Here is a 27,340-nt window from a genome sequence, read left to right as displayed (position 1 = left end):
TTTGAAAATTAAAATGAACAGATAGAATTTGTTTAACTGATCTGTTAAATGGTTGTTTTTTCGAAACACGGCAATCTATACTAGTATAGAATTCCAAAAATTCTAACATCTACTTCATTGTTCTCTTACAAGTTGAACTCTAACTGTGTCAATTGAGATACTTTTATCAACAAAATTGATTAAATATTTAATTAATTTTTATATAAAAACATAATGGAAAATCATTGGACCAAGACTATATATATCACAAATATTTTCTTATTCATCTTTTATCAAAGCTCGTTAATATCGATTCTTTTGTTAATAACGTTAATATCGATTCGGACTTTTCATCCTCGACATGATTGAGTGATCAGAGGGACTTACAAATTCACTTACTGCTTAAGAAGTTCTACGATGGCTCCAAAACACTCGTCCGCGATTTAGGTCACAAATGAGGGTAGTTGATTCGTAGATAGTTGAAAATGAGGTAGGTTGACATCGAAATTGGTTGGAATCCTCTTCAATGATATACTGACTCTAATACCCACTAATTATTTATTAATAGACGGTCATTGAATTTACTTCGTGAAACTCTACTGTCTTATATAAATACATACAACCAGTACAACTGTTAAAAAGGAAAGAAACTTTATGAACAAACATTGACTCTAACAATTGTATTACACGTGGTCAATGCAAGTATACTTGTTATTTAAAACGCGAACGAACAAACACTGTTTCTACTTAACGATTTTTTGTTTTCTATTTTAGCAACACAAACACTCGATTTCATCATTGCTTTACTAGCGATTGCTTTGTTGCACAACGAGCATCTTCCCCCGAAGAAGAACGTTAATGAATATAAGAAACTAAGAGTTTCTTATCACGACCGATACTAATTCTACTATATCATTATTTAAATATTAGTTTATTGTACTTTCTGCATATTATATATTATTTAAATAATTATAAAAATCATCGAAAGTATTAATTTTCTAACCTTATTCGATTGGAAAGAAAGAGCTTCGATGCTTACTCGTCGGAATGTAGAAGAAAACTGAATCGATAATGATCAAAGTCACTTTAGCGTTTGTTTTTGTTGATATTATTGTACATACAGCTAACGACTCTGAGTTCAAAATATAATTCTATTGAAATATTAAATTAAAATCATTTTATTTTTAAAGCATCTTATGAGCTATGTAATGTTTAAATAAATAGATTATTTTTTTAATATTAGTTCATTATATTCTGCGTACATAATATATTATTTATATATGTAATTAAAAAAAAAAAAAAACGAAAGTATTAATTATTTAAATCTATTTGTATAAAAAGAGAGAATTACAAAAGAGTACTAAGGTCACCTTCAGTGGAATTCAACTCTGCGTACATTTTTGCTGATATTAATGAAGGCAAGGACACTGAGTTCGCGATTTACGCATTTTGAAATATTAAATTAAAATTATTTTATTTTGAACGTGTGTTACGAGCTGCGTAATATTTAAATAACTAGATTATTGTTGAAATATTAGTTAATTATATTTTGTGTATATCGTAGATTTTTCAAATGGATATAAAATGATTGGAATTATTATTTGTTTAAGCTGAGTTTGCGATTTATACATTTTGAAATATTAAATTGAATTTATTTTATATTTAACTCATTTTACGAGCTACATAATATATAAATAACTAAAATATTGTTAAAATATTAGTTTATTATACTTTGTATTTATCGTAGATTGTTGAAACAAATGCAAAATGATCGCAAGTATTAATTATTTATTTTATACAATTGTTAATTTAAATATTAATTTCATACGAATTAACAGTTTCGCAAAATCGATAAAAGAGTCAATAAGAACCAAAATAATGTAAAATCGATATAAGGAAAAACGAAATAAAAGCAAATGTGAATACTACGAAATGGCAATACGATTATAAGAGAGATAAACGATAACGTGACGAAAATAAAATAACTGCTATACATTATCATATTAAATCAGTTTAGATATACCTTTCCGTGGATGATCACGTGCTCAAATTATCGAAAACAGAATTTATTGAGAAATCGAGTGAAAAATCATAACGTATGGTAATGCAAGGAATATACCAAAAGTAATGCAAGGAATATACCAAAAAAGATTGAGACCTTCATAAAATACTAACGACTAAATTGGCTATATTATAAGTTGTTTTTTCTTCTTTTGATATTATAAATCACCATCATATGACGTAGGATGTACCTACTTCTTTTACTACTTCTTTTATAGCAATAGCAATAGTAATAGTAATAGTAATAATATAAAGTGGACTCCCACAGGGGAAACCACAAAAAAAATATCACTGGGAATTCTACCTCATAGATAGGATGGAAAAGAATTCATTTTTTAATTTTTGTAAAAATAATATATAATATATTTACGCCAAACGAATAAATTAGTCGATTATGTTCATTTACATTGGTACAATAAAAAGAAACTAACGATATCGTCTTGCTTCGAATCCACGATTCTTGAATTACAAATCTAGATACTCGTTATTCTGCAGAACGATATATTATATGTGTATACATGAATCTTAAGTATTTTTAAAAATCGATTCTTAGAGAATGGATATAAAGTTGTTCGAACGGCTTTATAGTAAAGGATGTTAATCGTTTGTAAAATTAAGGGAAATGATTTTCGGAAGACGAAGTTTCTGTTCATCGTTAAGACCAATCGCTTTCTTTATTACCGAGAAAATTGTTTGTACGAGAAAAAGAAAAAGAGAAAGAGAAAGAAAGAAAGAAAGAAAGAGAGAAAGAGAGAGAGAGAGAAAGAGAGCAAGAGAGAGAGAGGGAGAGAGAGAGAGAGAGAGAGAGAGAGAGAAAGAGAGAGAAAGCGGTTTGGGCTCGTCCTAAATTTACCGATCGTATCTCTATCATTTACGAGGCAGAGAGAAGAATAGAGAGAAGCGGCTTTCACGACCATAAGGGAAGTTTCTGTCCGTTGAGATCCGAGTAAAGTACGTTACGATTCCAGCTTCCGCCGGATATTCCGTCGCGGATGTGTCGTTTCGCGTTATCATTCTCTACTTTATTACGTGCACGAGACTCTCTCCTCATGTCAGGGTTCCTCCTTTTCCTCCTTCCTTCTCTCTCTTTCTCTCTCTCTCTCTCTCTTTCTCTCCCTCCCTCGCTCTGTATCTGTCTTTGTTTCCCTTTCGCTCTCCTTCCTTCTCTTTCTATTTCTCTGTTCATATTGGTGTGTCTGTAAGTGAGCATCTATATGAACACAATCATGAATCCCGCCCCTGCGACCGTTCCGCCTCTGGTGCACGTACTGTTCGGTTCTGGGAAACCTGATTTATAGACGCATAGCTATATATCCCTAGCCACTTCGCTGGCGGCTCGTGTACTTTGGTAGGGTTATTGTTGCGTTAACTGTTATGAGGACCGGTTGGAACTTGCTCTTGTAACCACCGGATGAAGGTAGTGGACATTGCAGAAAGATAGAGAGAAAGAGAGAGAGAGAGAGAGAGAGAGAGAGAGAGAGAGAGAGAAATAGGAAAGAGAGAACTTATTGTTAAGAACTTGTCACTGTGGAAATATGTGAGTTCCATTTTCTAAGACACCAAGTTCTCTTCGTCTTGTTTTCATTTTCCTAATGCTATAATCAGTTTCTCTTGGAAACTTGTGCGCTTTTCTTATTCGAGATTGGAGATGCAATTAAGTTTGCGAGTATGTTGTTCTAAACTATTCTCATTCGATACGAGAAGTCAAAGGACGAAGTAGAATGATTATTAAACCACCATTATTAAATAGTTAGTAAAATGAAGAGATGAGTTAAGATATAAATAATAGCGTTCAATATTCATACTTCATAGAGCAATCTTGATAAATTCAGTCTCGTACTTAATCAAAAAGTACAAATGATTGTTTATTTTAAATAAAGGTATGAAACAGAAAAAACAAAGAATATTTAGTACTAAGAGCTTAAATTGATTCGGGTCCTAAATTTCGCAACATACTTTGAAGTAGAAACTTCGTTACTCTTACTTCAAAGCATCCTGGAAATAACTTGAACGTCGTTAATCAATGTAAAACAAGAGTCTCTGCAAGAGTCACAAAACAAAGAGAAAAGACATTAAGTATTATCGAAGGTATCAAGGAAAGGAATACTAGAATGATACTTTGTGGTCAAAAATAGAATTATAATGTAAACGACTTGTAAATATATTGTATATTGTTTTTTTAGTAGTATTTTGAAGATCAGCTATTAAAACACGTCAAAAAGGCGATTTAAATTCATCGTTTAACAATACAATAATTTATTATACATATAAAAAATTATATAATTATTATCCCGTTGAAGCTTTCAGAAATTCCTTTTATCTCGCGCTTCTATTTATGATTAAGAATACTTTCGCGTATACTGTATGTGTTAATAATAAATTAGTAATGATTTTTCTTTAATTGAAAATTTTATTGAAAAATAAATATTCTTATTGTGATGTAATCCTTTTATGTACAGTTCCGCCAGACATCTTGGACGACGAAACAAGTACGGACATGGTCGTACGAGAAGGAAGCGATGTAACCTTACGATGTTCAGCAACGGGTTCTCCTGCACCGAATATCACATGGCGTCGTGAAGACGGTCAGCAAATTCTCCTCGGAAATGGAGAAAAAGGTTAATTTATCGAGTTATTTCTTCGTAAACAAACGTGATTTGCTTCAACAACGTTAGAATAATGAATTTCTTGAATTACGATTATTGTATCTTTATAAAGTCGCATTTAAAATAATACCAACTTTGAATGCTTACGAAACAAATATTTCTGAACCCTTATTTTATTTACTAATGAATAAAATGACATGAATCTTTCCATCCACGGGACAATACTAAAAATGATCGCTTAATATTTCATAAGTAAATTAATAAATAGATAATTAAAGTTTATTCTATTTATCTGACGAGATTAATCAAATATATAAGCAAATATTGGATTTAAAAATTAAAAAAAGAGAAAAGAAGATAAGAAAGATAAAATAAATCTTGTTAATTATTGATCTCTTTTTAGGACTGACTTCCTGAGTTAAGGAGATATCGAAATAAAAGTGATTTGTAAAAAGGTACCTTTTTACAAAGCATTCTGTATCAATCAAAGCAAAGAATCTTATAATAGTAGTAATATATAATAGAAGCAATCGGTAATAGTTATCTTTATTTTTCCATTCAACATTGCATTATTTCCAATTCAATGTGTACTATCCTATTTAAATCATATTTATTTTTAATATGATCAGACAATTCTCTCAAATACTTTCTAATAGAAGATACAATTTTGCTATCAGTCTGAAATCATTCATCAAGATTGATGATTTTATTTTCATTAATCGCATTATCAATATTATCTTCTAAAGCTCAACAAATACTGATATATGAAGAAACTAATTAAACAATTCTATTGTAGCATGCAAATAAAAATAATTGGAAAAGTACTCTTTATATTATTTAGTATATCACTTTAAATTGCAACAAAAAATAAAAAAGCGTATTGATGAAATCAAATGGAAATCTATATGGCAGGCAGACATTCAAACGAAAAGCAGATAAAAGTTTAATTTGTTAAGTGCAATATCAAAAGAAATATAATTCTCTCTCGCTTTCGTCTTCTTTCTCCATCTTTCTCTTACATTCTCTGTCTATCTGTTTCTCTTTGAAGGGATAATCGTAGGATAGCTCAATTCCATTCTTTCCATACTGTGGAAACCACATTCGTGTTTGTCTCAGATCATCGGGTCGAATAAAATAAAAATTGTTATGTGCTGTAGTATTCCTATAATAAAGTTTAAGCCGTATTATATATAACAATAATATGTCAAAATATAAATACGAATAATATCGGTAATGGTAATGTCTCGATCGGCTGATCTCATTGTTCAAGAAAAAATAACATAACATTGGCTTCGTCAATGATACAATAATAAATCACTTGCTAGCACGTTGATGATGTTGGATCGATATTTAAGAATGAAGAGTTTCTTCGAAATGGCAGACATAAAAACACAGATTCGTTTTCAAGGAGAAACCGCGTATCGGTTCAAAATAAATATATTGGACCTTTATCATCAGTATTAAAAGGACTTCTCTTACAATCGTTTCAACTACTCTCTTAGAGACGTAAAAGCATCTGCCATTCCAATGGATATCTCCTATAAAATATTATTTTTACTGGTCCTATAATTATAGAAAATGCAAAGAGTAAGTACTGATTTGTTTGAATATACGATAAAAGATTTCTCACAACCTTACAGATAAGTTTATGAATTGCTATTGGTTTCTGTATATATATTTAATGTTAATTACTAAATGCTTGGAGCTTAAATCTAGACATCTTTAAATCTTTAAAATTCAAAAAAGAAAGAAAGATATTTCAATATATCAGAAAGTTATTCTCTTGTTTTATTGCTACATTTAGTTCAATTTCAAATAAATTATGCCCTACAATGAAGGACGAGTCAGTCTGTGAGAGGGGTCTAACTACACCTTTAACGCTTTCTATGCATAAGTCATGCTACGAGCTTGTATCACTTGTACGAAATATAGTTCTACACTGTTCAAAACATAGAGCACGTGAAATACAAAACCTATTAACATATTTAGATTCAAAATAAGTTTGTAACATGTTAGCATTTAGATCATCTAGAACAATCGTTAATACAAGAATCTATTAAACTCGTTCAAAAAGCAAATAATATCGTTTATTATAAAAGACTAAAGTTAAAACAAGAGAGACGGATGAATAATGATTTTATTTCAGTTACAAAATTTAGATATTCTTAAATATTACTTTAGCGAGTCCAAAAATACTTTATATAATTGATATTAAGACCTGAAATAAAAAATGTGCAAATTTAATCAGATCTGAGAAATCGTAATAATGTGGACAAAAAAATTAAAATAGATGTACGAATGAATATAATTTAAGTGAATTCTAATAATATCTGAGTTTAAAATAAATAAACATGAGATTTTATGTCATATAAAAGGTTAAATTCATGTGTCTTATGAGAGAGATTGTTAAGATATTGCATCGAATAGTCAATTCATCTCTACAGTTATTTCATCAAGTGAGTTGAATCACTTCGCTGGATATCCATTATTAAATCTAACATACATTGAATTTTCACGATGTCAGATATATTATTGGTCCTGACATTCAAAGAATCATATAGAATATCATTCAATATAATCCATTCTTAAGTTATCTTAATCATTTAAAAATATCGGGATTATTTAATATGATTCAGGTCAACAAGGTTTCAGCTTATTTTATATAGTTGCTTTTTCTTTCAGAGAAATGTCGGCAGACAGACTTCTCACATATTTTTAAAATTAAATTCTTTATATTAATATGTCCCTGACAAAAAACACGTGATATAATACCGGAGCTACATTTCGATATCTATATATATTAATCATTTATCTTTTTTAAATATTGCCAACTCATTGATCTTTTAAAGTTTTCGAAATTTCCAATACATTCATTATTTTGTTCAATGTATTTTTGTATTTTCAATGAAATATTTAATTTATTATCTCTCATTTATTACATATAAGTGTTTCGTTTAATATTTAAATATTTATTTTATTGATCCTTAACTTTATAATTCATTAAATGGAATAAAGATAATCGATTGCAAGAAGACATAATGATTTACCCTGCATCTCAGTCTTCAAATATACAATTAAACTCAAATTATTGTATTAAATTTACACACACCTGTATAACATTAACGAAACATTTTATCTTGTAAAAAAATTATAAATTTATACCAGAACAACAGACAAGATTTCTAATCGAAAATTTTATCTTTTAGCAATACCTAGGATGAAATATTGTTATTCATCTTTCATTCTAAAAATCTTTCAGAAACTCGTTAAATCGTCTTAGCTAATAATCACTCTATCGATTTGATTTTAATATTCTTCGACACTTTCTGCGCTTTTTTACATTTTCAATTAGGATTTTAATTTATCAATGAATTATAATTAGAAAAACGGATTTACAATTTTAGATTTCGGATTTCCTGAAATTTATTTAACGGGAACGTTGAACTCCAGGATCTCGTTCAAATTTGATATTTTCATCCACGCGAAACTATTATATTAATAAAGAACGTGGACAACGATGATACGTTCGTTAAACAGTGGAAAGGAGAACAGAAAAGGGCCGGTAACCTTATTGCAGTTATATCAGTCCCGTAGAATTTCTCTCAAGAGAGTAAATATACCACGTTAGAATAAGGGCAATGGGTTAGAGAAAGGTAATACGTTCGTAGAGACAGGAAGATCTTCTATATTTGCATTGAAATTGGCAAACACGAGAAGAGAAAGAGAGGGGGGAAGAGGAGAAGAATAGTGCGAGTGCGAGTTGGTTCTCACGTGCCCAGGATTCTGGTCTAAGCAACAATGAATAACCGGTAGTGCAATCTTAAGCCGTGGTTAACCATATCTGCGCTTACTTCATTACATCGTTAATCCGAAGAGTCGGCATTTTGAATCGATATCATTTCGAGATGTTTCGCATACCAAGTGGAAGTATTGAAAAGCGATTAGCCATTCAATGAAACCTGATATTTATTCACTTGAATGTAATGAAGATTAATGCAAATTCAGAAGAATATATTAACTTAAAAATCCAAAAAAAAAGTTCCATCAAATTTGAGTACTTCGTACTTGATTAATTCATAAAATTATCAACACGTATGAAATTTTTGCATACAATGTCCTAAAAATATCGATAACAAATCATTATATATTTAGGTAGAACAATATTATAACTTATACATCTATTTCGCAAATTATTTATTTTTTTTTTATTACGTTTCAATTTCTTAAAAAATTCATATCTTTTGAGATTAAATAATTATTTATAAATTGTTCGTAATATTTAAAATCGAATATTGGCATTTGTGTGGTTCTTATTATCGTAACAACCATTATTTGTCATCAAACATCGATCGACAGTCGGTGGGAAAGAGCATTGTTGCGAGCCCTGTTGTTGTCCCATAAGTAATCAGCATCCGTTAAAGCGAATACATAGGAACTGGTGCGGAGCTAACTCAACCGTCTTTCCTTAGATTCCGCATAGCTTTCATAAGCGTGTATTCAACAATATTTAGCTTGTTAGGAACGTGCAAATATTCCATCGGATTTAATTGTGGTTTACGCTTGGACGTAGACAGCCTCAACGTCCGAATAAGTAAACTAAATTTACCTTTGTATATCTGTATGGTAACATCAAAACTGTGTTATCGAAGTTAGCGAGTCACTTTAAATTGGCTGTTTGAATCAGGAAGTCGGTACTATGAAAGAAAAAAGAAACACAGTTTTCTTCCATTTTTCCTTTCTCAACCAGTTACCATTTGGACAACAAAATAGTCTCTGTTTCAACGAGCTTCGATGATAAATGAAAAAGAATTGCGAGACTAAACGATTAATCGTCTCTGAGTTATAAAGTTCAGTTCGATTTTTATTTCAGTGATGAACGTGGAAGGAGCGCACTTCAATATTACCAAGGTAAATCGACTACACATGGGCTCGTATCTCTGCATTGCGACCAATGGTGTACCACCGTCAGTCAGTAAAAGAATCATGCTGATCGTTCACTGTACGTAATTATTTTTTTTACAAATTTATCTTGAAATATTAATAACTGAAGAAATATTAATCCTAAAGCTAAATTACTTCTTTTATTGTAATGATATGATTGACTTCAATAAGTTTCATAGGATTTCTTTGATTCTTTTTAGTTCCACCAATGATTTCGGTACCAAATCAGTTAGTAGGTGCTCAAGAAGGGCAGTTAATGACGTTGGAATGTCTCTCCGAAGCTTATCCAAAATCTATCAATTACTGGACCAGAGAAAACGATGAGATCGTACCCCAAGGTAAATGAATCCTTTTCGTGTTTAATTACAGAAATAATAGTTTTCGTTTTTGTATGTTGCAAAGATCCGTTGGTAGGAACACTCATTTTTAGATTGTGAAAAAAATAATAAACATGCTTTATGTCGAACATATAAACACCAGCGTATATAAGACAAGAGTAAACAACTTAATTCTGCTTTATGCTTCATCCATAAAAAGCTACTATACTTTTCTATGTCAAATCTTTATTTTCTTTTTAAATTCAACGATTTTATTGATTCGATTAATGATGTTTTATGAAAATCTATACATATATATATTTTTTTGAACGTGTTTATTGACCATATATAATTTTGTTAATAAAATCATAAAAAATTTCATAGACGATATTTCAATGCTTCGGTCTCTTTTCGGAAAGAATTTTAACTTATTTATTATATTTTCATATCGTTTTAGTCTATTGTATGCTCAAATGAAAATATTATGTATTTACATATGTACACATTATGTACGCTTACATTATTATAACGTATAGTAGATAATTTCTTAAAGTCGATCGATTATTTGCAAAGCAGATTAGTTGAGATCTTAAATTGAAATTTTCATCTTAATAATCAATTCAGTGTTTTCCACAAAATGTAAATTAATCGAGTGAAATATACACAATGACTTTAAATTCTATTTTACAAAATTCATATCAAAGTGTATTTATATTTGAAGTGTAAGACTGTTTAATACCTTATCTGTATTATACAAATTATTAATTTATTATTTAAGACATATTTAATTAATATAGAATGAATATAAGTCAAAATAAAGAGCAGCGTTGATTTGAAGCCATAAAGATATCAAGATATTTTATGTTCATCTAGAGTTCTTAATTCAAGTAGAATTTTGTTTGGTTGATTGTAATTAACTTTAATATATAGCGAGAGTTCAAAGTCGGATGATTGTTAACATCTTTAGTAAAGTTAAATATTACATTTAAAGACATATTATTCCATACTATTCCGTTACAAATTGTAGTGTAAATGTATTGACTATTGTAGTGGCTTAATTATCTCGACGTAGTATAGAACATTGTCTACTTAGTTCTATTCAGCCATAGCTACCTCATAATTAATTACGAAACAAGAATATTCTTTGATGTATGAATTAGTTACAGAGTTACATTTATTGTTGTTTTTAATACACCTTGCAACGATAAGAAAAAAATCGCAGAATTTCAAATTATATTGAAATTTTAGAAGATTTCCAATGCTCTACTCTAATAATTAATTCGTACGTGTTCTCCTTGATCCGCTAACTTCTCTACATTTTATCTAAAAAGAGGATGTTTGGTATACGAATCATCAGTACATTTAAATAGACTAACTCCAACGAATCCGAATATTCTCTCTCTCTCTCTCTCTTTCTCTTTCTCTTTCTCTTTCTCTCTCTCTCTTTCTTTCTTTTTCTCTCTTTCACTTTCTCACAACAGGTTACTCGAACAGAATTAACCTTTGAATAATACATGTGAATCCAACAGGACGTTAAAGTTATAACGTCGTTTTATCTGGCATTTATGAGAAAGACCGAGGACACGAGTACGTATAGTCGATATATGAGAGCAGAAACGTTGTATCCTTTCTCTCCCCTCGCGCTTTTCCTTCCATAACGTTTATTACAACGCTATTGTAGATGATATTTGCATCTGTATTGAAACCAATAACGTCACGTACAATGCCAGATTTTGATCCGACAATCGTGTTAGCTCGCTGACTATACCTTTTCTAATCTTTTTATATCCTAATGGAAATATGTCGTTAGCGCTATTTTCAAAAAATTCTATCTACCTTCAAAGGGCAATTTATATGTATAAAATAATATTTAAATTAATCTAGTTATTGATCGTATCTAATTCTTCCTATTTTTTGTATTTTTTTTTTTGTTTCATTATGTTAGGATAATAGCAATTCGACAAATGCTCGTTTTATATTTTCTTAAAAAATTGGAATTTATCGAAAGGTCTCAAGGTTTGATATTTTATTCTAAAACACGTGTTTGCACGATCGAGAGATATAGTTATGATGGAAGCTTTAACGTTACATTTCTCATACCTCACTATATTGTTTCGGAAATCGAATCGCTCGCTCGAGCGCACATTTAAATATAACAAATGTCGATACTTGAAAAATTCGAATCGAGCTATGTGTAGAAAAAAAGAGAAAAAAGGACGACACAACTTTCTATGTATAGAATTTTCCATTTTCTTTTAAACTAGGCGACCAATTGAAAAATTTGTATTTGTTTTTTCAGGAGTCACAGATTCGTTGTAACGTCAAGAGCTTCAGAGCGTGGCGGCTAAAATCATTCGCGACGGTAGCGAACTCGTTTCACTCGAATTGCTCGTCGATCCTACCTTTCACCTATATCGCTTTTGTTTCTTCGATCAATTTCCATTTATTTCTAATTGAAAGCATCGCCTATGAACTACAATATTTTCGTTTAAAACGAGAATGGGCAAAGTTTTTTATATTTTATTTTATTTTTTCAATAAAGAAGCTTTTACCAAGGCTTCACACTAATATGACTTAATCTAATCTAACCTAATTCATTTAATTTGATTTATAATTTATGAAAAATTTCTCGCTTAGCATTTTTTCTTCATTCTTGTCACATTTCCATTTCTTTGAGAAAATCATTCTTTAAAAGTATATTATTCAACTTCGTACATAATTTCTCAGAGGACTGAGGACTTCGAAGGAAATCCTTTAATTGTTGACGTCGTTTGAAACTTTTTTTGAAAAATTTCTTTCGACATTCTCATCTCGCAACTAGATAGCAACTGCTCACGGACACGTTTCTCTTATCGCAAGAAAATTCTAAAGGAGACGAAATTTCCAATCTTTACGAAGGACGACGGAAATGTCTCTGAATGGTGTCGATCTAAACAGAAATCACGTTAGCTTAGATGGCCGTGTACCGAATACTAAGTTTGATCGGGGTCTGTGAACAAGCTAAGGCATCTGCTAAACTGATTGAACTATTGTAACGTTCCTCTAACGGCTTCTGAAATTTCTCAAATGGTTTTCGCCCAATTCCAATCTCTCTATTATGTATGCATCCCTTTTTTCCCCTCTTTCAAAATCGCACAATAGCTAAAAGATAACAACGAGAGAATAAAATTTCTTGCGAGTTCAGAAGAAATATTATTTTTAATACACAAAGTATATGTAGTAGATTTAACAATAGTTTTGATTTAACATTATATTATTTCAAAAAGTCCGTTCAAATTTTTTTAAATAGATCATTTTTATTTTTATATAGATCAAAAATGTTAAAAAAGAATGAAACTAGCGTGTTGATGCATGAGTGTACGTGTGAAAAAAAGGAGAGAGAGAGAGAGAGAGAGAGAGAGAGAGAGAGAGAGAGAGAAGAAAGAGTAGAAAGAAAGAACTCTTTGTTCAAATATCAGTCCGAGTTTTATTGTCGTGCAACTTAAAATTTTATAAGAAAGGAATAAAAAGAAAGAGTGAAAGAACTCTTGCATAAGATTTTTCATATATTATCATTACAAGAAGCCGATCTACATAACGTTATTTAAAAAATTTTTTTATTTCCATCATGTATTCTTCTCTCGTTATCTCACTTTTAAAGAAAACGATCTCAATAAGTTAATCGTTTTGTAATAAGAAAAATTATTTTAGTTAATATCACGCTTTGAAATAAGTCTGTTTAATACGTAATTATAATAATTCTAATTTGTAGACTAATAGATCGATTTAAAAGAAAATTCAATTCTTTAAATCTAATCTTATAAAACATAATTTTAAACGCGTAAATTGATATTTTCCGTAAGGCATGATAATATTATTTTTGGAAACAATTTTTAAATGTTTTAAAAGAAAATGTTATAGAACGGTATCAGACGTTAAGCGACAAGAATACGATGTATAATGTTGTAATTTTATTCAGATCTCGATATATTTATTTCAGGAGGAAAGTACGAGCCCATTTTACTGGACAACAATTATAAAGTTCACATGAAGTTAACTATACACTCGGTGAACACTTCGGATTACGGTTCGTACAAGTGTGTTTCAAGAAATTCATTAGGTGACACCGATGGAAGTATCAATGTATACGGTAAGTAAAGGAAATTTCATAAAATTCTACATTAATTAGAAATGGATTCGTAAAAGCTTTATAAAGGAAAGAGAAATAAGAAAAGTACGTAACGTGAAAGAAAAAGTATTAATTGGAAAGTCTAGATTAGAGGTAGACAACTGGCGGTCAGCGGGCCACATGTGGTTCGCACTCCTACTTATTTGTTCTGATAAAGTGAGAAAAGACGATTATGAGCTTTACGACTTTTGTTTTTAAGCATAGAATGTTGAATAGTAAATTTAAATAGTAGAAGAACGGATTGATTAATGATGAGGATTATGCGACCCGCTGTGAAGAAATAGTTGCCCATCTCTGGACTAGATTATTAAGAATAAAATTCATTGGAAATCGTAGAAATTTCTTTGGAAATCGCGTCGCAACAAACTGAGGATCTTCAAAAAGAAAAAAAAACAAATCAATATATTCTAAAGACATTGTTTCGTTCCAGTTACGAGAGGCGCGGATTCGAAATCTCAACTCCAAGTTGTTGTATACTTAGTTACTTCGACGCGTAGTTTGAGATAGTTTCTCGCAAGTGGCAGGTGGAACTAGCCGGGTCTCGAAAAGAAGGGAAGAAATAAGCTCACATGGCGTCAAAGTGTACACCTTAGAAAATGTTTGCACTCATAAACTCAAAGATAACAAGGAGTTAGAGAACATATAAACTGGGCCGAGAGTTGAACCGTGTCTCGAGATGTAAACTGGGAATCTCTATAGTTTTATCATACATTTCATGTATATATGTAGGTGTAACTGCATACGTACGGTACACAGGATGGCCCATTTAAGTGAGAACACATGAAAATCTTTTGTTGTTTATCGATAAACGAGAAAAGTTCTTAAGGAAAAAATGATCCTACAAAAATTCTATTCCCATCACTACGTTTATCGCTTCAAACGTTGTTATATTATACTGAAAAAATATATTTTCGTAAATTCGCAAGTAAACGAAAGTTCAAGTGTTCACGTTTAAATATCTTACCCTGTATGCGTATCTATGTAGAAGGCATGAAGAATTTTTTCTTCTCACCGCTTATTGATTTTTAATTCGAACACACAATCGACAAAGCCTATTATTAAATATGAGCTGAAAATTTATATACGCACCTTTTCTTATATAGATAGGTACTTTTATACATTCTTACACTTTTTTAATTATCTCATTTCTTGGGCCTTCCAGCGATACCTTCCGGTTCTGGTTCCAATAGCAACACAGGCAATGATACAAAGTACAAAGGTAAAGTACTTTTTATCGTAGGTCGTAAATCTTTGAGTTCGTTGTTCTCTACGTTCTTTTACCCTGCTTCCTTCTTATTCTTTGTTCTATTCTCTATTTTTTTCTTTTTCTTTTTTGGCTTTAACTTGGTTTTACCTTGGCCCGTTTTATTCACCCGTCCGCTCTCACACAACTTCTTTTTCTTCTCTTACACTCGTCGTACTTTGTTATCTCTTTTTCTGTCTTCTTTCCGTTCTTTCTCTCTCTTTCTCTCACTTTCCCTCTCTCTCTCTCTCTTTCTCTCTCTCTCCATCTATCTATCTATCTATCTATCTATCTATCTATTTCTTTCTATCTTCCTCTCTCTTCTCTCTCTCTCTCTCTTTCTTTCTTTCTTTTTCTCTATCAATGTAGAGAATCACCAAATACACAAATACACGCACATTCATACACATCGATCGTCGATTCTATTATTTTCTAGAAGTACTGCAAAGTGATATCAATAGATAGGTACTTTATTAATGTTCGATATGCGAATCGAACATCGATCAGCGCGGATTTCTATCTCCCTTTCACTCTCTCTCTCTCTCTCTCTCTCTCTCTCTCTCCTTTCCTCTCTTTCTCTCTCTCTCTCTCTCCCTTCCTCTCTTTCTCTCTCTCTCTCTCTCTCTCTCTTTATCTTTTGCGTAGGTGTTTTCTCTCTTGTTCTTTATTGCTAACGCTGTGTCGAGTGGTACTTCCCACGAATGATGCCACGTAACATGTGTTTGCGTTGAATCGACGGGTCGCTGCTTAATTAGATCAAGCACGTAGTTTGTGACTCCCTGATATACTTTCTCTTTCTCTCTTTTTTCCTATTTCCTGATTTTTTACTTCTTCCATCTATATTTTTCTTTTATTTCATAGTAAATAGAGTACCTATGTGAAAAGAAAAAATAAAATATTTTACGATGCGAATCATTAATAAACTGAGTGCGTTTTAAGAAGAATACGCTATAATTTCCACATATTTCGAAAATTTTCGTTTCCCATATAAAATCATATAATAATATTTTGAATAAAATATTTTTCATTGAAATTTTGTTTTATTTAGGAATTTTTGATCGTCGTCTAAGCTCGAGGTCTTTTAAACTCTGACTCTGGTGCTTCAAAGCATATCGTTTTTTCTCTCTATTTCTTTCTTTCTTTCTCGCTTTCTCGTTTTCTGAGTTAAAAGGTGAATGAATAGTGAAGTCGAGTCATGTCGGAGGTTCGTAAGTCGACCTTCTCTCGTTTGCTCGATGGGCATTCGACCGAAGGCGGCACAAAAGTCGATGCTTCGCAGACACGCGTTCTAGAAAGTGGAAGAAATAGAAAAATAGAAACAGAGAAAAAGAGAGACTGTGTATATATATATGTATGTATGTATGTAAGGTAGAAAGCATGTGTTTGTGAGAGAGAAAGAGAGAAAGAGAGAGTAAGTCTATAGAGTTGTAGACTGTATAGTTGTAGCAATCGTAGTAGAGCCGAGATATCGCGAGATAGACGTTTAGAGAAACGACAGTCGAGAAAAGCTGTGCACTACGAATGAAACAGATTTTGGCCTCCAATCCTGCATTTTCAATGCATCGTCGCGTATGTAGGTATGTAGGTATTTCCCATCAACGACATCCGAAAACAAACGAAATTCTTTCTTTCGTACAATTCAGAACTTGGTCGTAAAGATACGTATTGTAAATTTTCGAGAAAGTTTCTAGATTTTTGTTTTGTGCCTTTTATTTTATGTTCCTTTTTTTTTTTTTTTTTACGAATATAATTCATCAAATACGTAAAACGCGTTATATTTTCATTTATTTTGATTTTGATTTTTTCTTCTCTATTATAATTTATCGATTAATAATAATTAATGACATGTAAATGAAAATAATTCATGATATGTTTTCGAGCTAGTTTAATATCGGCGTACTGATTATATCGTATTATTTCTTTTTTATGATAGTTTAATTCCGGAATAACATTTTATGTATTAATTATATGTATCATTAAAATGTCAATACAATTAGTATTTGTCGTGGAAGAAAAATCAGACAGTCGTGAAATGAAAGATTAAAGAAAGGTTGTTATTGAAAATGTAATATTCAGATATTCTCGATTATATATTTACAGAAATATTTATTTGTCGAATTAAATTACTTTTGTTAAATAATTCATATTACATTCTCTATCTTCATATCTATAGAATATGTAATATTATCGATGAATAACGTAATAAGTAGAATAAACATTACTAATATAATTTTTTTTTTTTTAAATTGAAATATTCAGTGATACATTTTAATCGACTCGTAAAACTATATTGTAATTAAATTTGTTACAAATAATCACTAGATCATATTTGAAAACGAAATTAATAATAATCAACTAATTTTCATATATATTAATAACATATATCGATTGTAACATTTCAATTACATTGCTAAATCTCTGATTATATCGTTAAATCGTGATCGCATTTCTTACAAAAACAAAAATTTTCCCTTTAGTTTTAGCTTTGACTTTCCTTCGATTTCGGGACCTCGTATCGTGAGTTCCTATTTATGCTAAATTGCAAAGCGAAAGCTTAGTTTAGTTAGAACTTCCTTTGCTAGTGAAATTTGGACTTTCGATGTTTATTTTTGTACCTTTTCGTTAAAAAGTTATATTGCACGTTGAAGATCACTTTTAAATATTATTATTGTCTCTCTACCCCCCCCCTCTCTCTCTCTCTCTACCATCACGAGTGATGTAAAAATTCAAGTTATTTCTATAGTTATTCATTACGTATTTTACATAGTTCGTTTGTACTTTTTTCCATTTTTTTATTTTCTACATATTCGCGTATAAGTGTTTTCGTATTTCTCAAGCCTAAAATACATTTCGAAAGACAGAAAATGTTCGTTCTTTAAAATTTCGCTAAAAAGAATAAAAGTAATACACGTACAACTTGTGAATAGCGTAAGGCACGAAAAATACACTGGCAGCAAACTGACATTTAATCTGTTACGTTCTTTGAGGTTCGTTGTCATCGTTGCAATGAGCTCTACTTTTTTTCTCTTTTTTTTTTTTAACCTTTATCTCTGCTTCCGTATATACGCTTAGAAACTGAAAGAAAGAAATAGATCAATAAATGTATAATTACATTCTTCACCGGATATGAATCAATAAATATATTATAGAGTAAGTTCATTTAATATTAGATTAATATTAACTTATTAACAATTTAGACCACGATAAGAACATATGATCCAAAAATATAATAACTATTATAGACAGAGCATTACATGTTTAAGTTGACCAAAATTAAGTCTTCTCAAAATGTGATCGTAAGAATTGATTAATTTAATCGTATTGAATTACCAAAAGAGAGAGAAAGAGAAGGAAATAGAAAGAGACGGAGGACTAGAAAGGTGGTAACGTTTATTTGTATTTGAATTCGATTATCTCTATGATATTTTTCTGCTGTTGTCTGTCCTAGCGGGTGCCATTTATATGCTAAATATGTCTGCGTTCGGGGCCACGAACGCAATGATTGCCTAAATTTATTATGACGTTGACACAGGGAAATATATTCCTATCTATAGTACACGATTTCCAATGAAATGACATGTTCAGAGTACAATGATGATATATAAACCAGTTAGAGTATTTTCGTTTATTTCATTTTTATCTTTCCTCATCGTTGATCAACTTTGTCACGAACGGTTTGTGATTCTTAGAAATATCTGTGTTTTATTTAATTTATGTAGGTATATACGCATGTATGTATGTATGTATGTATGTATGTGTGTATATATCTGCATATGTATATATGTACAAAGTACATACATGTAGATATATGTTTCTGATAATGGTCCGAGAAATATTCAAGAATGTTTCTTTCTCTCTCTACTTCTTTCTCTATCTCTCTGTCTCTCTATCTCTGTATATCTCTCTGTTTCTCTCTCTCTCTCTCTCTCTCTCTCTCTCTCTTTCTCTCTCTCTCTCTGTCTGTCTCCCTGTCTCTTTTTCTTTTTCAACTGATCGTGAAAATCTTATAATATGACAAAATATTTGTGAATATTCTTTCACCGCATTATACGCTTCAGTTCTTCGTCGATCTCTTCCTACGAAGATCCGATGAAAAATCCAAGATTTATTACAGTGGATGGGTTCTAGCACTATCCTACTTTCCGTGTATGTACTCGAATCGACCGGAAATCGATATATGCAAAATATTTTGATGCTAACAGATTGGGAAGCGACGTTGTGTACGATGGAAGATTTATAGACCCGGTTTGTTGTTACGGGTCAATTTTATTCGACCCTATCCCTCGGAGAGAGCAGTTCGTTGAAAATATACGCATGAGGAATTCACAACAAATTTATTGTAATTTCTGAAAGTGCGGAAAGAACTCTGAAAGATCATCAGAAATATTTTTAATAATTTATATATGACATCATTTGTAATAAATAAAAAATAAATTAAAAATATATTTATCAAGTAATAAATAATCTTCGAAATTGCATGAATGAGAGTGAAATTTAAATTAGCAATATTCGAGAATATTATTAATGTTTGATATATGTATAATATACGATAGTTTTGTTTAGTAAGGATATTCTCATTCATATTCTTATCTCATTATACATATAAAAAATATTTATTTATATTTATTTTTTTATATGTATAAAATATTATTCTCATTCATATTCTTATCTCATTATACATATAAAAAATATTTATTTATATTTATTTTTTTATATGTATAAAATATTAATTTTATACATATAAAAAAGATGTGTTCTTAAATGAAGATAGAAAGAAAAGAAATATAAAAACAACTTGCTGAATCTACAAGTATTGTTTCAATAAAAATAACAGTATTTTATAGTTCTATCATACTGAAGGAGAAAGACTTTAATTAGTTCAGTAGAATTTAATTAAGTGACGAGTACGCAACCAAGAAGCTGTGAAATTTAAGCTTTGAAGAGAGAGAAAGAGAGAGTACTCGTTTGGTTGGAAGAATCTTAGAGTTGGAAGAAAACAGTACCAATAATTGCACGAATCAAATGGAGGACAATATTACGTTCGTCAAAGTTTTCATTAAAATTTATTCACGGAATTTAATTTTAGTCGTACTTTGTTCGGAAAATTAGCTTGTATAAATAAACGAATTTATAAATTACATTATGTATAAACTGAAACAGCTCTTCCGGCAAAAATTCCATTTGGTCCTCCAATGTACAGTGTCAAAATTTATTCGAATAACTTCTTATTTATTGAAATTTCTATTGAAATTTCACAGTATCTATAAATTTGCGAAAAACTTGACATTGATAAAACGATAATTTATCGTTAATTTTTTTATCGCTATTATTCGATCGTATGAAAATTACATATTTTAATTATCCAGCACGACATGTAGTATTTTTCATAGTTACAGTAGTAATAGCTAATTTGCCAAAGTAAACAATAAGTGGAGTATTCAATTGATTCGTTTGCAGGAAAACTGAGACAAAATTCTGGGAACAATATTCTCGAAGGAAATCAAGATATGTTAAAGGAACGAGGTACGTAAAAAAATATATATATCATATAAAAAAGGAAATTACTATATCTTGATAAGATGATGTAAAACATATATCAAAATAATGATTGATATTAAAGAATAATTACATATTTTTAGATTTAAAACTTCGTAGCCGAAAGAAGAACAGCGATGGGACTGATGATTACGAAGATTCGAGTTCGACGACGAGGAAAAGTTCGGTACTTTTACTAGTAGTAACCATTATACTGACCTTGTGCCTCAACCATCGTCTACCATTTAGGACACTTCATCCTGCTTGAAAGTCATATCACGCTCCTGGTCAGCATATCGTCGTACTCCCATGGCGAATTCTTGCAAATCGTCACGGAACTTGGCGAATCCTCTTGTCAAAATTACCGCTCAGGGACTTTAATTCAAGATTAATGCTGACCACAGACGTTCGCTTGTATTATAATGTATTAATCTATAAGAATGTGTAGGAGACAAGTAACACGAAATAGTGGTCCATTTTCTTGGCGAGTTTCGAGAACAACTTGTTGTCTTACTTTATCGAGATCTCGCAAGTTTATTCGTTAGCGAAGCGACCGAAGGTTTTTCTCGAAGGTAGAATCCTTCCTTATAGCTACTCGACTGCCATCAGCCCGTGTTTTTCCGTGCTCGTCCTTTTTAAACAATCTTCTTTTTTTTTCTTTCGAAATTTCAAGAGACGCTTCTCCAAAAAAAATACAATATATCGAAGAACGTGAGTTAATCGATAGTTTAAGAACGGAAGAATGTTTGATCAGGGAAGAATGTTATTGTCTTTCGGAAAAAAAAATGCAAATTGATTATTTTAAAGTTCATTTTCGACTACACACTGCAGGTTCCTTAAATAAAAAAATTTTTATTAAGTCGTATGAGTCTCTAACAATGTGACATACGAAAAATATTATGAATGATCAAATTAATAATTTAAAATGAAATTTCTATAAACGATTAAAGGAACCAAGGAAAGTAATCGGCTTTCCTAAGTGAAACACCTTAGAAGTAATTTATGATGTCTAATTAATCCAATTAATTAGTCTCACATTAGTCGAAAGGCTAATGTATACATGGTGACATCATCGTGAAATAAAAGAACGATCAACTAAGATAATTTATTTGATATATGGAAAAAAAAAATAGCGATAGAACTTCAACGAAAAGAAAAATCGTCGCATGACTTTGAAAAAGATATATTGTAAAGAGAGAACTATGGTACTGATCGAGGACGACGATACTCTATCGACTTACCGTGTTGTTTTACACATGTACACGTAATAATTGATAGCAAAAAAACGATAAGCGTGGAAAATACTGTGTATAGATTTATCTACTAATATACTAATTAGCCAATGTACACAAAACTCGGATTATAACAGTCAATGCTTCAAATCGCACTACGAAAAACTCCTACGAATTCCCAGATAATTTTTAGTTCACCGAAAGAATGAGGCTGTTCATTAATAGATATAATTAAAGAAATAATTAAGAAGACTGTAATGAGAGGATGATTTTTTAAAACAAATGTGCCCTTTTAATCATTTCGGTGATTGATGACCGACGCTTTGTTCGAACGATAAGTCATTAATTTAGGTTTTATCGTTTGTACGCGTACGGACACATACACACACAAACACCGACGCAAGTATTGTACATATTAGAATAAGTAAATATTGTCATAATCAATGCGAAAATGTGCGAATAATTTTAGGAAAATGAGAGGTTCTTTATAATGAGTCGTTTTACAATGAGCCGTTCTTTACAATGAACTTTAATTTTGCTATTTGTTTTTTATTTTCTTTATTAATTGATTCTTTTTCGTATCTATATGTATGAAAATTGTTGAATAATTAAATTCGATCTATATCAGGAAGTATATCACAATAACCATGTATGATGTATTCAAAGCAAAACGGCTCATTCCTATCGAATTGCTCGATGACGTGAAATTTTTAAACGTTTTGTATATAGATAAAGTAGCACGAAATGCGTGTATATGTGCTTGCGTGAGAAAGAATGTAGTAAGCGAAACAGATTATGTCTGAATTTCGTATCGATATCATTATAATCTTATAAATTAATTTAATTATCAAATAATATGTTTTTGTCACATAATAGAAACCTTAAAACGGTATGCTTTAAAGAAAATCAAGATAATTTATTGAAATACAAAACTATCAGTGTTCATTATGAAACATTTGATACTAAACGCACGATGGAAATGAAACCAATAAATTGGTTCTATATATGCGTACTCTCAAGAAGTTATTATAAGTTATAAATATTCGTATAATTTTATAGTATTGCGCGAATAATATTTGATGGATTTGACCTCGTAAGTCTTTACATTATCGGACAATAGTAGGTGGAAAATAAAAAAAACAAAGATAATGTGTAAGGCGAAAATCATAAGTTACAATTATCAAATCTCTGGATGTATTTTGTTTAATTCAACTATACAATTTAAGTTTCAATTATACGAATCATAAAGCCAAAAGCACTTACCGAAGCAATACAATTATTCGTTGTTTTTTTGTCCGTATATTCATGATGTAACGTGTTAGATCAGAAATTTCTTACTAATTAACAGATAAAATACATATCAATTATCTGTGTTCCTCATTGAAACTGACTTGTATAAAAACGAAGCCAGTGATAAGTGTTATTTTTATATAGGCAAGAAATCTTACTTGAGAAGATTACTTTTAGCATCGATTTTTCATCATTTTAGCACTAACCAAATGCCACGTTTATTTGCTTCCTATCATCTAATCAAATGTATATGTAATGATATCTTTAGATTGTCGTAAAATCATAATGTAAAAAAAGCTAATGTTGCGAGTATCTATTTAACAATTAATGAATCAATTCGACAGATTTTCATATAATATCTTTATGACGAACATGCGAATGATTCCTCAATATTTGTTGATCGATAGCACTACTTATGACAAGTGGAACTATCGAACGATGTAACTGAAACAAAAATTCTATACAGAACACTACCTACTTTTGTATCATCAGCATTGTAGATAACATCGTATCGTGCAAGAATAGTGTGCGTAATATATTGTGATGAGTAAATGTAAAATTTGTAATAAAGCTGAATTGATACAAGTGCTTAAAAATAAAATACAAATAAGTACATGAGAGTTAAGAAGAATAAAACGAGTACATTTGAAAGAAGAACATTGTTCTATATATGGATACTTGAGATGAATGCAATCTTATTACATTATTTCATTGATATACCTTTCTTTTTAGAAAAATATTAAAAAGGAGAAATAAAAAATGCTTTTAGTTTTTCTTCGAAACTTTTGAATTCTACTTAGAAATATAATTACGATATATCAGGGAAATGATAAAATCGTAAAAAATAACCATTCAAACTTTAACATTCGATCTTTATTCATACTTCAACATTCGCCCAAAATTTCCAGTTACAGTACAATGAATAATGTATATATTTTAAATTACTCCGTAAGTTTTGTCCCTTCTCTTTAGCGTTCATAATCGATCTACTTAAAAATCTGACGGTATGCAAATTTCCATATACAATTATAAAGCGATAATAAAGCTCACTGGTTCTTTTTCATTCGGTTATGTTGACGGTCGGCTACGACGGATAATGGCGCGACGTAAAAGCAAAATAATCAATCTTAAAAAGATCACATACTACGATGCTTTGGTCTATTTACAAATATTTACTCGTTAAATGTATTTCGGATTACATAAAATTCCGATATTACAAGACATTATTTGCTTTATTTCTTTTTTTTTTGGTACTTATATTTACAGTTGAACCTATCTACGAGATGAACATACATCGTAGGATAAAACTATCAACGTCAATAGTCTTCGTGAAAAGTCGAAGATACTTTTTAAAAAATGGAACTCTAAAAATTACGTCATGCTAATGTTCCTTCCCTTATCGATAATTTTATCCTATCCACACACGCGCGAATCAGTAATTTATGTACAAAATTATTAATATTCATTCAATTAACACCGTGGTCGGCGTCGACGTAGATTTCTAATATATATATATATATATCTAATCGTTATTTACAGTGGTATTTAAATCGTTACAATCATTGTCAAATATACAAGTTTCCATTTTTTTTCCGCAGAAACATTCGACAAATCGATTATCTCAAGTAAATGAGATATGTATGTGTACATCTTTAAAGGTACACTATTTCCAACAAGATTTACATTTACATACAATTTTATCCGTCCGTTGTATGGCAAGATAGAGGCTGCTGATAATTAGAAAGAGGATTGAATTCAGCGGAATTTTTACTTTTTTTTTCATTGTTTCCAAAGTTCATCCTCATAATTCTCACTATGTGATGTAATTAAAAGAAAATGTGATATTACATTTCGACTTTAATAATTATAATATTATAATAGAAATTACTATACCATACATTTAAAAAAAAAAGTATAATCATGAAAAACGACATATAGAATTTTTATCTCTAACTTCACGTTCACTTATTATGTTTGTGTATATTTCTTATAATTGCATCACAATTATAGTGAAATATCATAGTTGTGGATTGATTAGGCTTTTTAATATTGTGATTATTTCATTTCGAATATAAGATTCTCTGTCTTTAGGAAAGATTAGGCCGAGATTAATTGAAAACATGATCTAAGAAAATATCGATTAATGAAAATAAATTATCAATACAGATAAGATTAGTTAATTATAAGACTTAACAAATTTATCTTTTTTTATTATTTAAAATATAAAATGAAACAAAATAATATTATTTTTTCAATATCATTTCGAGTAATAACGTATGTTATAGTTTCGTTGTTACTAAAATTTCACTTTTCTGGATTGTCATATAACTTTTTATACAAATATCATCCTCTAATTTTTTTTATAAATTACTCCTGGATATCTAATTAACAATAACGTTTTCGTCGTAATAGGAACAATGTTGAACCAAGTGCAGTATTAAACATTAATAGAAAAATGATTCAAAATATAACCAATACATTTTCTCTAAATAAATGAGATTAGGTATTTCGATGTTAAAAATTATAGGATGTTGATAGAAATTACTATAACGTACATTTGGAAAGAATATAATTTTGAACCATGACATACATAATTTTTTTCTTTAATTTCACGAAAGTTTTATTGTTATGTATGGTTCTTTTCTCTTCTTATAAACAATAGAAAAAAAGCATGGATATCGACGATCGTATCCATACTTAAGATAAATTGATCCCGTTTGCTAATGAAAAAGGAATGATAGTGCGTGAAGACGAGGTCCAATCAAAAGAGTCCAATTAATCGAAACGTCTTCGTATTTTGTGGACATAAAGTATCTAAAAACTGACTACGAAAGGATAGATAATAGAACTGTATAGATTATTATACTGTGTTGTAAAAAAGCATATAGCCTATCTCCTCTCGAGGATAATGATCGTGATGTGTTATCAATTCTGCGATGATTCACGTCTTTGTTTGAAGGTTGTTTTCGTTGAACATTCTTATCGATTTTATTCTCAGCATTGATGTAGTCATTGTTGTTATATCGTCCATCAATTCGTGTATCTGGAAAGATTCATTTTTATTAAAATTTGTATCGATCGATTTATAGAAAACTAAAATTATTTTAAAAAACGAAACTAATTACGGTTCTTTATATTTTGTAAAAGTGATAAAAAGTTCAATTTTATAAAAGAAATAGAATTTTTTAATTTCCAGAGAAAGTTGATAATTAATAAACTAAATAGAGAAATGAACTTTGATATTTTCTCGTAAAGGTATATATAACTTAAGTAGCTTGAAGTACGATTTTTACTCTATGACTCCGTTTGTAATTGGAATCTACCTACACAAATACTAGAAAGTTCGTAGATTGCTTTTTTGATTTTTTGAATAGCAAAAAACATTCTCGTACATCCCAGGATGCCAATCGAACAATTTTAATTGCTTTCTTAAGTTTATTCGTGCAAATAATAAATACAAGCGTACAAGCAGTAAATTTTTATATATGTATAGGTAATTCAACGCATGTGTTAATTGAACAAATAAAAATCAAATAAAAATTTATAGAAATTGATATCAATCGAAGGTATCGTTATTCGTCATTTTTTCATTTAGCACTAAATTGGCGCTTGACTAAATTTCACTTTTGTAGTTATTTTAGGGTGTTAGTTTTTGAAAATTCAATAAAATCTTAGATTTGAGTGATTGGCTTGATATAAACGAAAACTTATGAACGAAAACTGTACTCGAGATGGAAAGTTTCTCTTTGGAACATCGAGAGCTGCTCGCAGTATATTCACAAACTTTCAACGACGACGACGACGACGAGAATGATAAGAACGCAAAGAGATACCAATGGTAAATCTTCCTTTCGAGGCAATAAGCAATAGAATTCTCAACGGGATTTTGACTAAAATCCCACGCGCAGTTTTCGAACTTTCTGCAAACCTTTTATCGTCATCGTCGTCATTGTCATCAGCATCGTTCA

General features: G+C 30.2%; 2 protein-coding genes across 7 annotated transcripts in view; one reads left to right on the top strand and one right to left on the bottom strand.

The window, feature by feature from the left end:
- LOC118443006 (opioid-binding protein/cell adhesion molecule homolog) overlaps positions 1 to 24,053 on the top strand; it is a 155,699-nt gene extending 131,646 nt beyond the window's left edge. The window contains exons 4-11 of one of the 2 annotated variants that reach the window (XM_035869386.2): positions 4,500 to 4,658; positions 9,517 to 9,645; positions 9,788 to 9,925; positions 13,884 to 14,033; positions 15,235 to 15,291; positions 20,773 to 20,838; positions 20,955 to 21,032; positions 21,100 to 24,052. In XM_035869386.2, the coding sequence (XP_035725279.2) occupies positions 4,500 to 4,658; positions 9,517 to 9,645; positions 9,788 to 9,925; positions 13,884 to 14,033; positions 15,235 to 15,291; positions 20,773 to 20,838; positions 20,955 to 21,032; positions 21,100 to 21,242 (920 nt within the window). In that variant the 3' untranslated portion in view covers positions 21,243 to 24,052. Of the gene's footprint in view, positions 1 to 4,499; positions 4,659 to 9,516; positions 9,646 to 9,787; positions 9,926 to 13,883; positions 14,034 to 15,234; positions 15,292 to 20,772; positions 20,839 to 20,954; positions 21,033 to 21,099 lie in introns of both variants that reach the window. The other variant, XM_035869387.2, reaches the window with a different exon arrangement.
- Positions 24,054 to 24,212: 159 nt separating this feature from the next.
- The window catches only part of LOC118443005 (neurotrimin), a 125,473-nt gene continuing 122,345 nt past the window's right edge, over positions 24,213 to 27,340 (bottom strand). For 4 of the 5 annotated variants that reach the window (XM_035869382.2, XM_035869384.2, XM_085656656.1 and 1 more), the window contains one exon: positions 24,214 to 26,415. In XM_035869382.2, the coding sequence (XP_035725275.1) occupies positions 26,198 to 26,415 (218 nt within the window). In that variant the 3' untranslated portion in view covers positions 24,214 to 26,197. Of the gene's footprint in view, positions 26,416 to 27,340 lie in introns of all 5 variants that reach the window. The other variant, XM_085656657.1, reaches the window with a different exon arrangement.

Source organism: Vespa mandarinia, chromosome 4 (assembly GCF_050613455.1).
Source record: "Vespa mandarinia isolate Hongniang chromosome 4, ASM5061345v1, whole genome shotgun sequence".
Taxonomy (NCBI): Eukaryota; Metazoa; Arthropoda; class Insecta; order Hymenoptera; family Vespidae; genus Vespa; species Vespa mandarinia.
The sequence above is the reverse complement of the archived record's forward strand: the minus strand, read 5'-3'. Positions and strand labels throughout refer to the sequence as shown.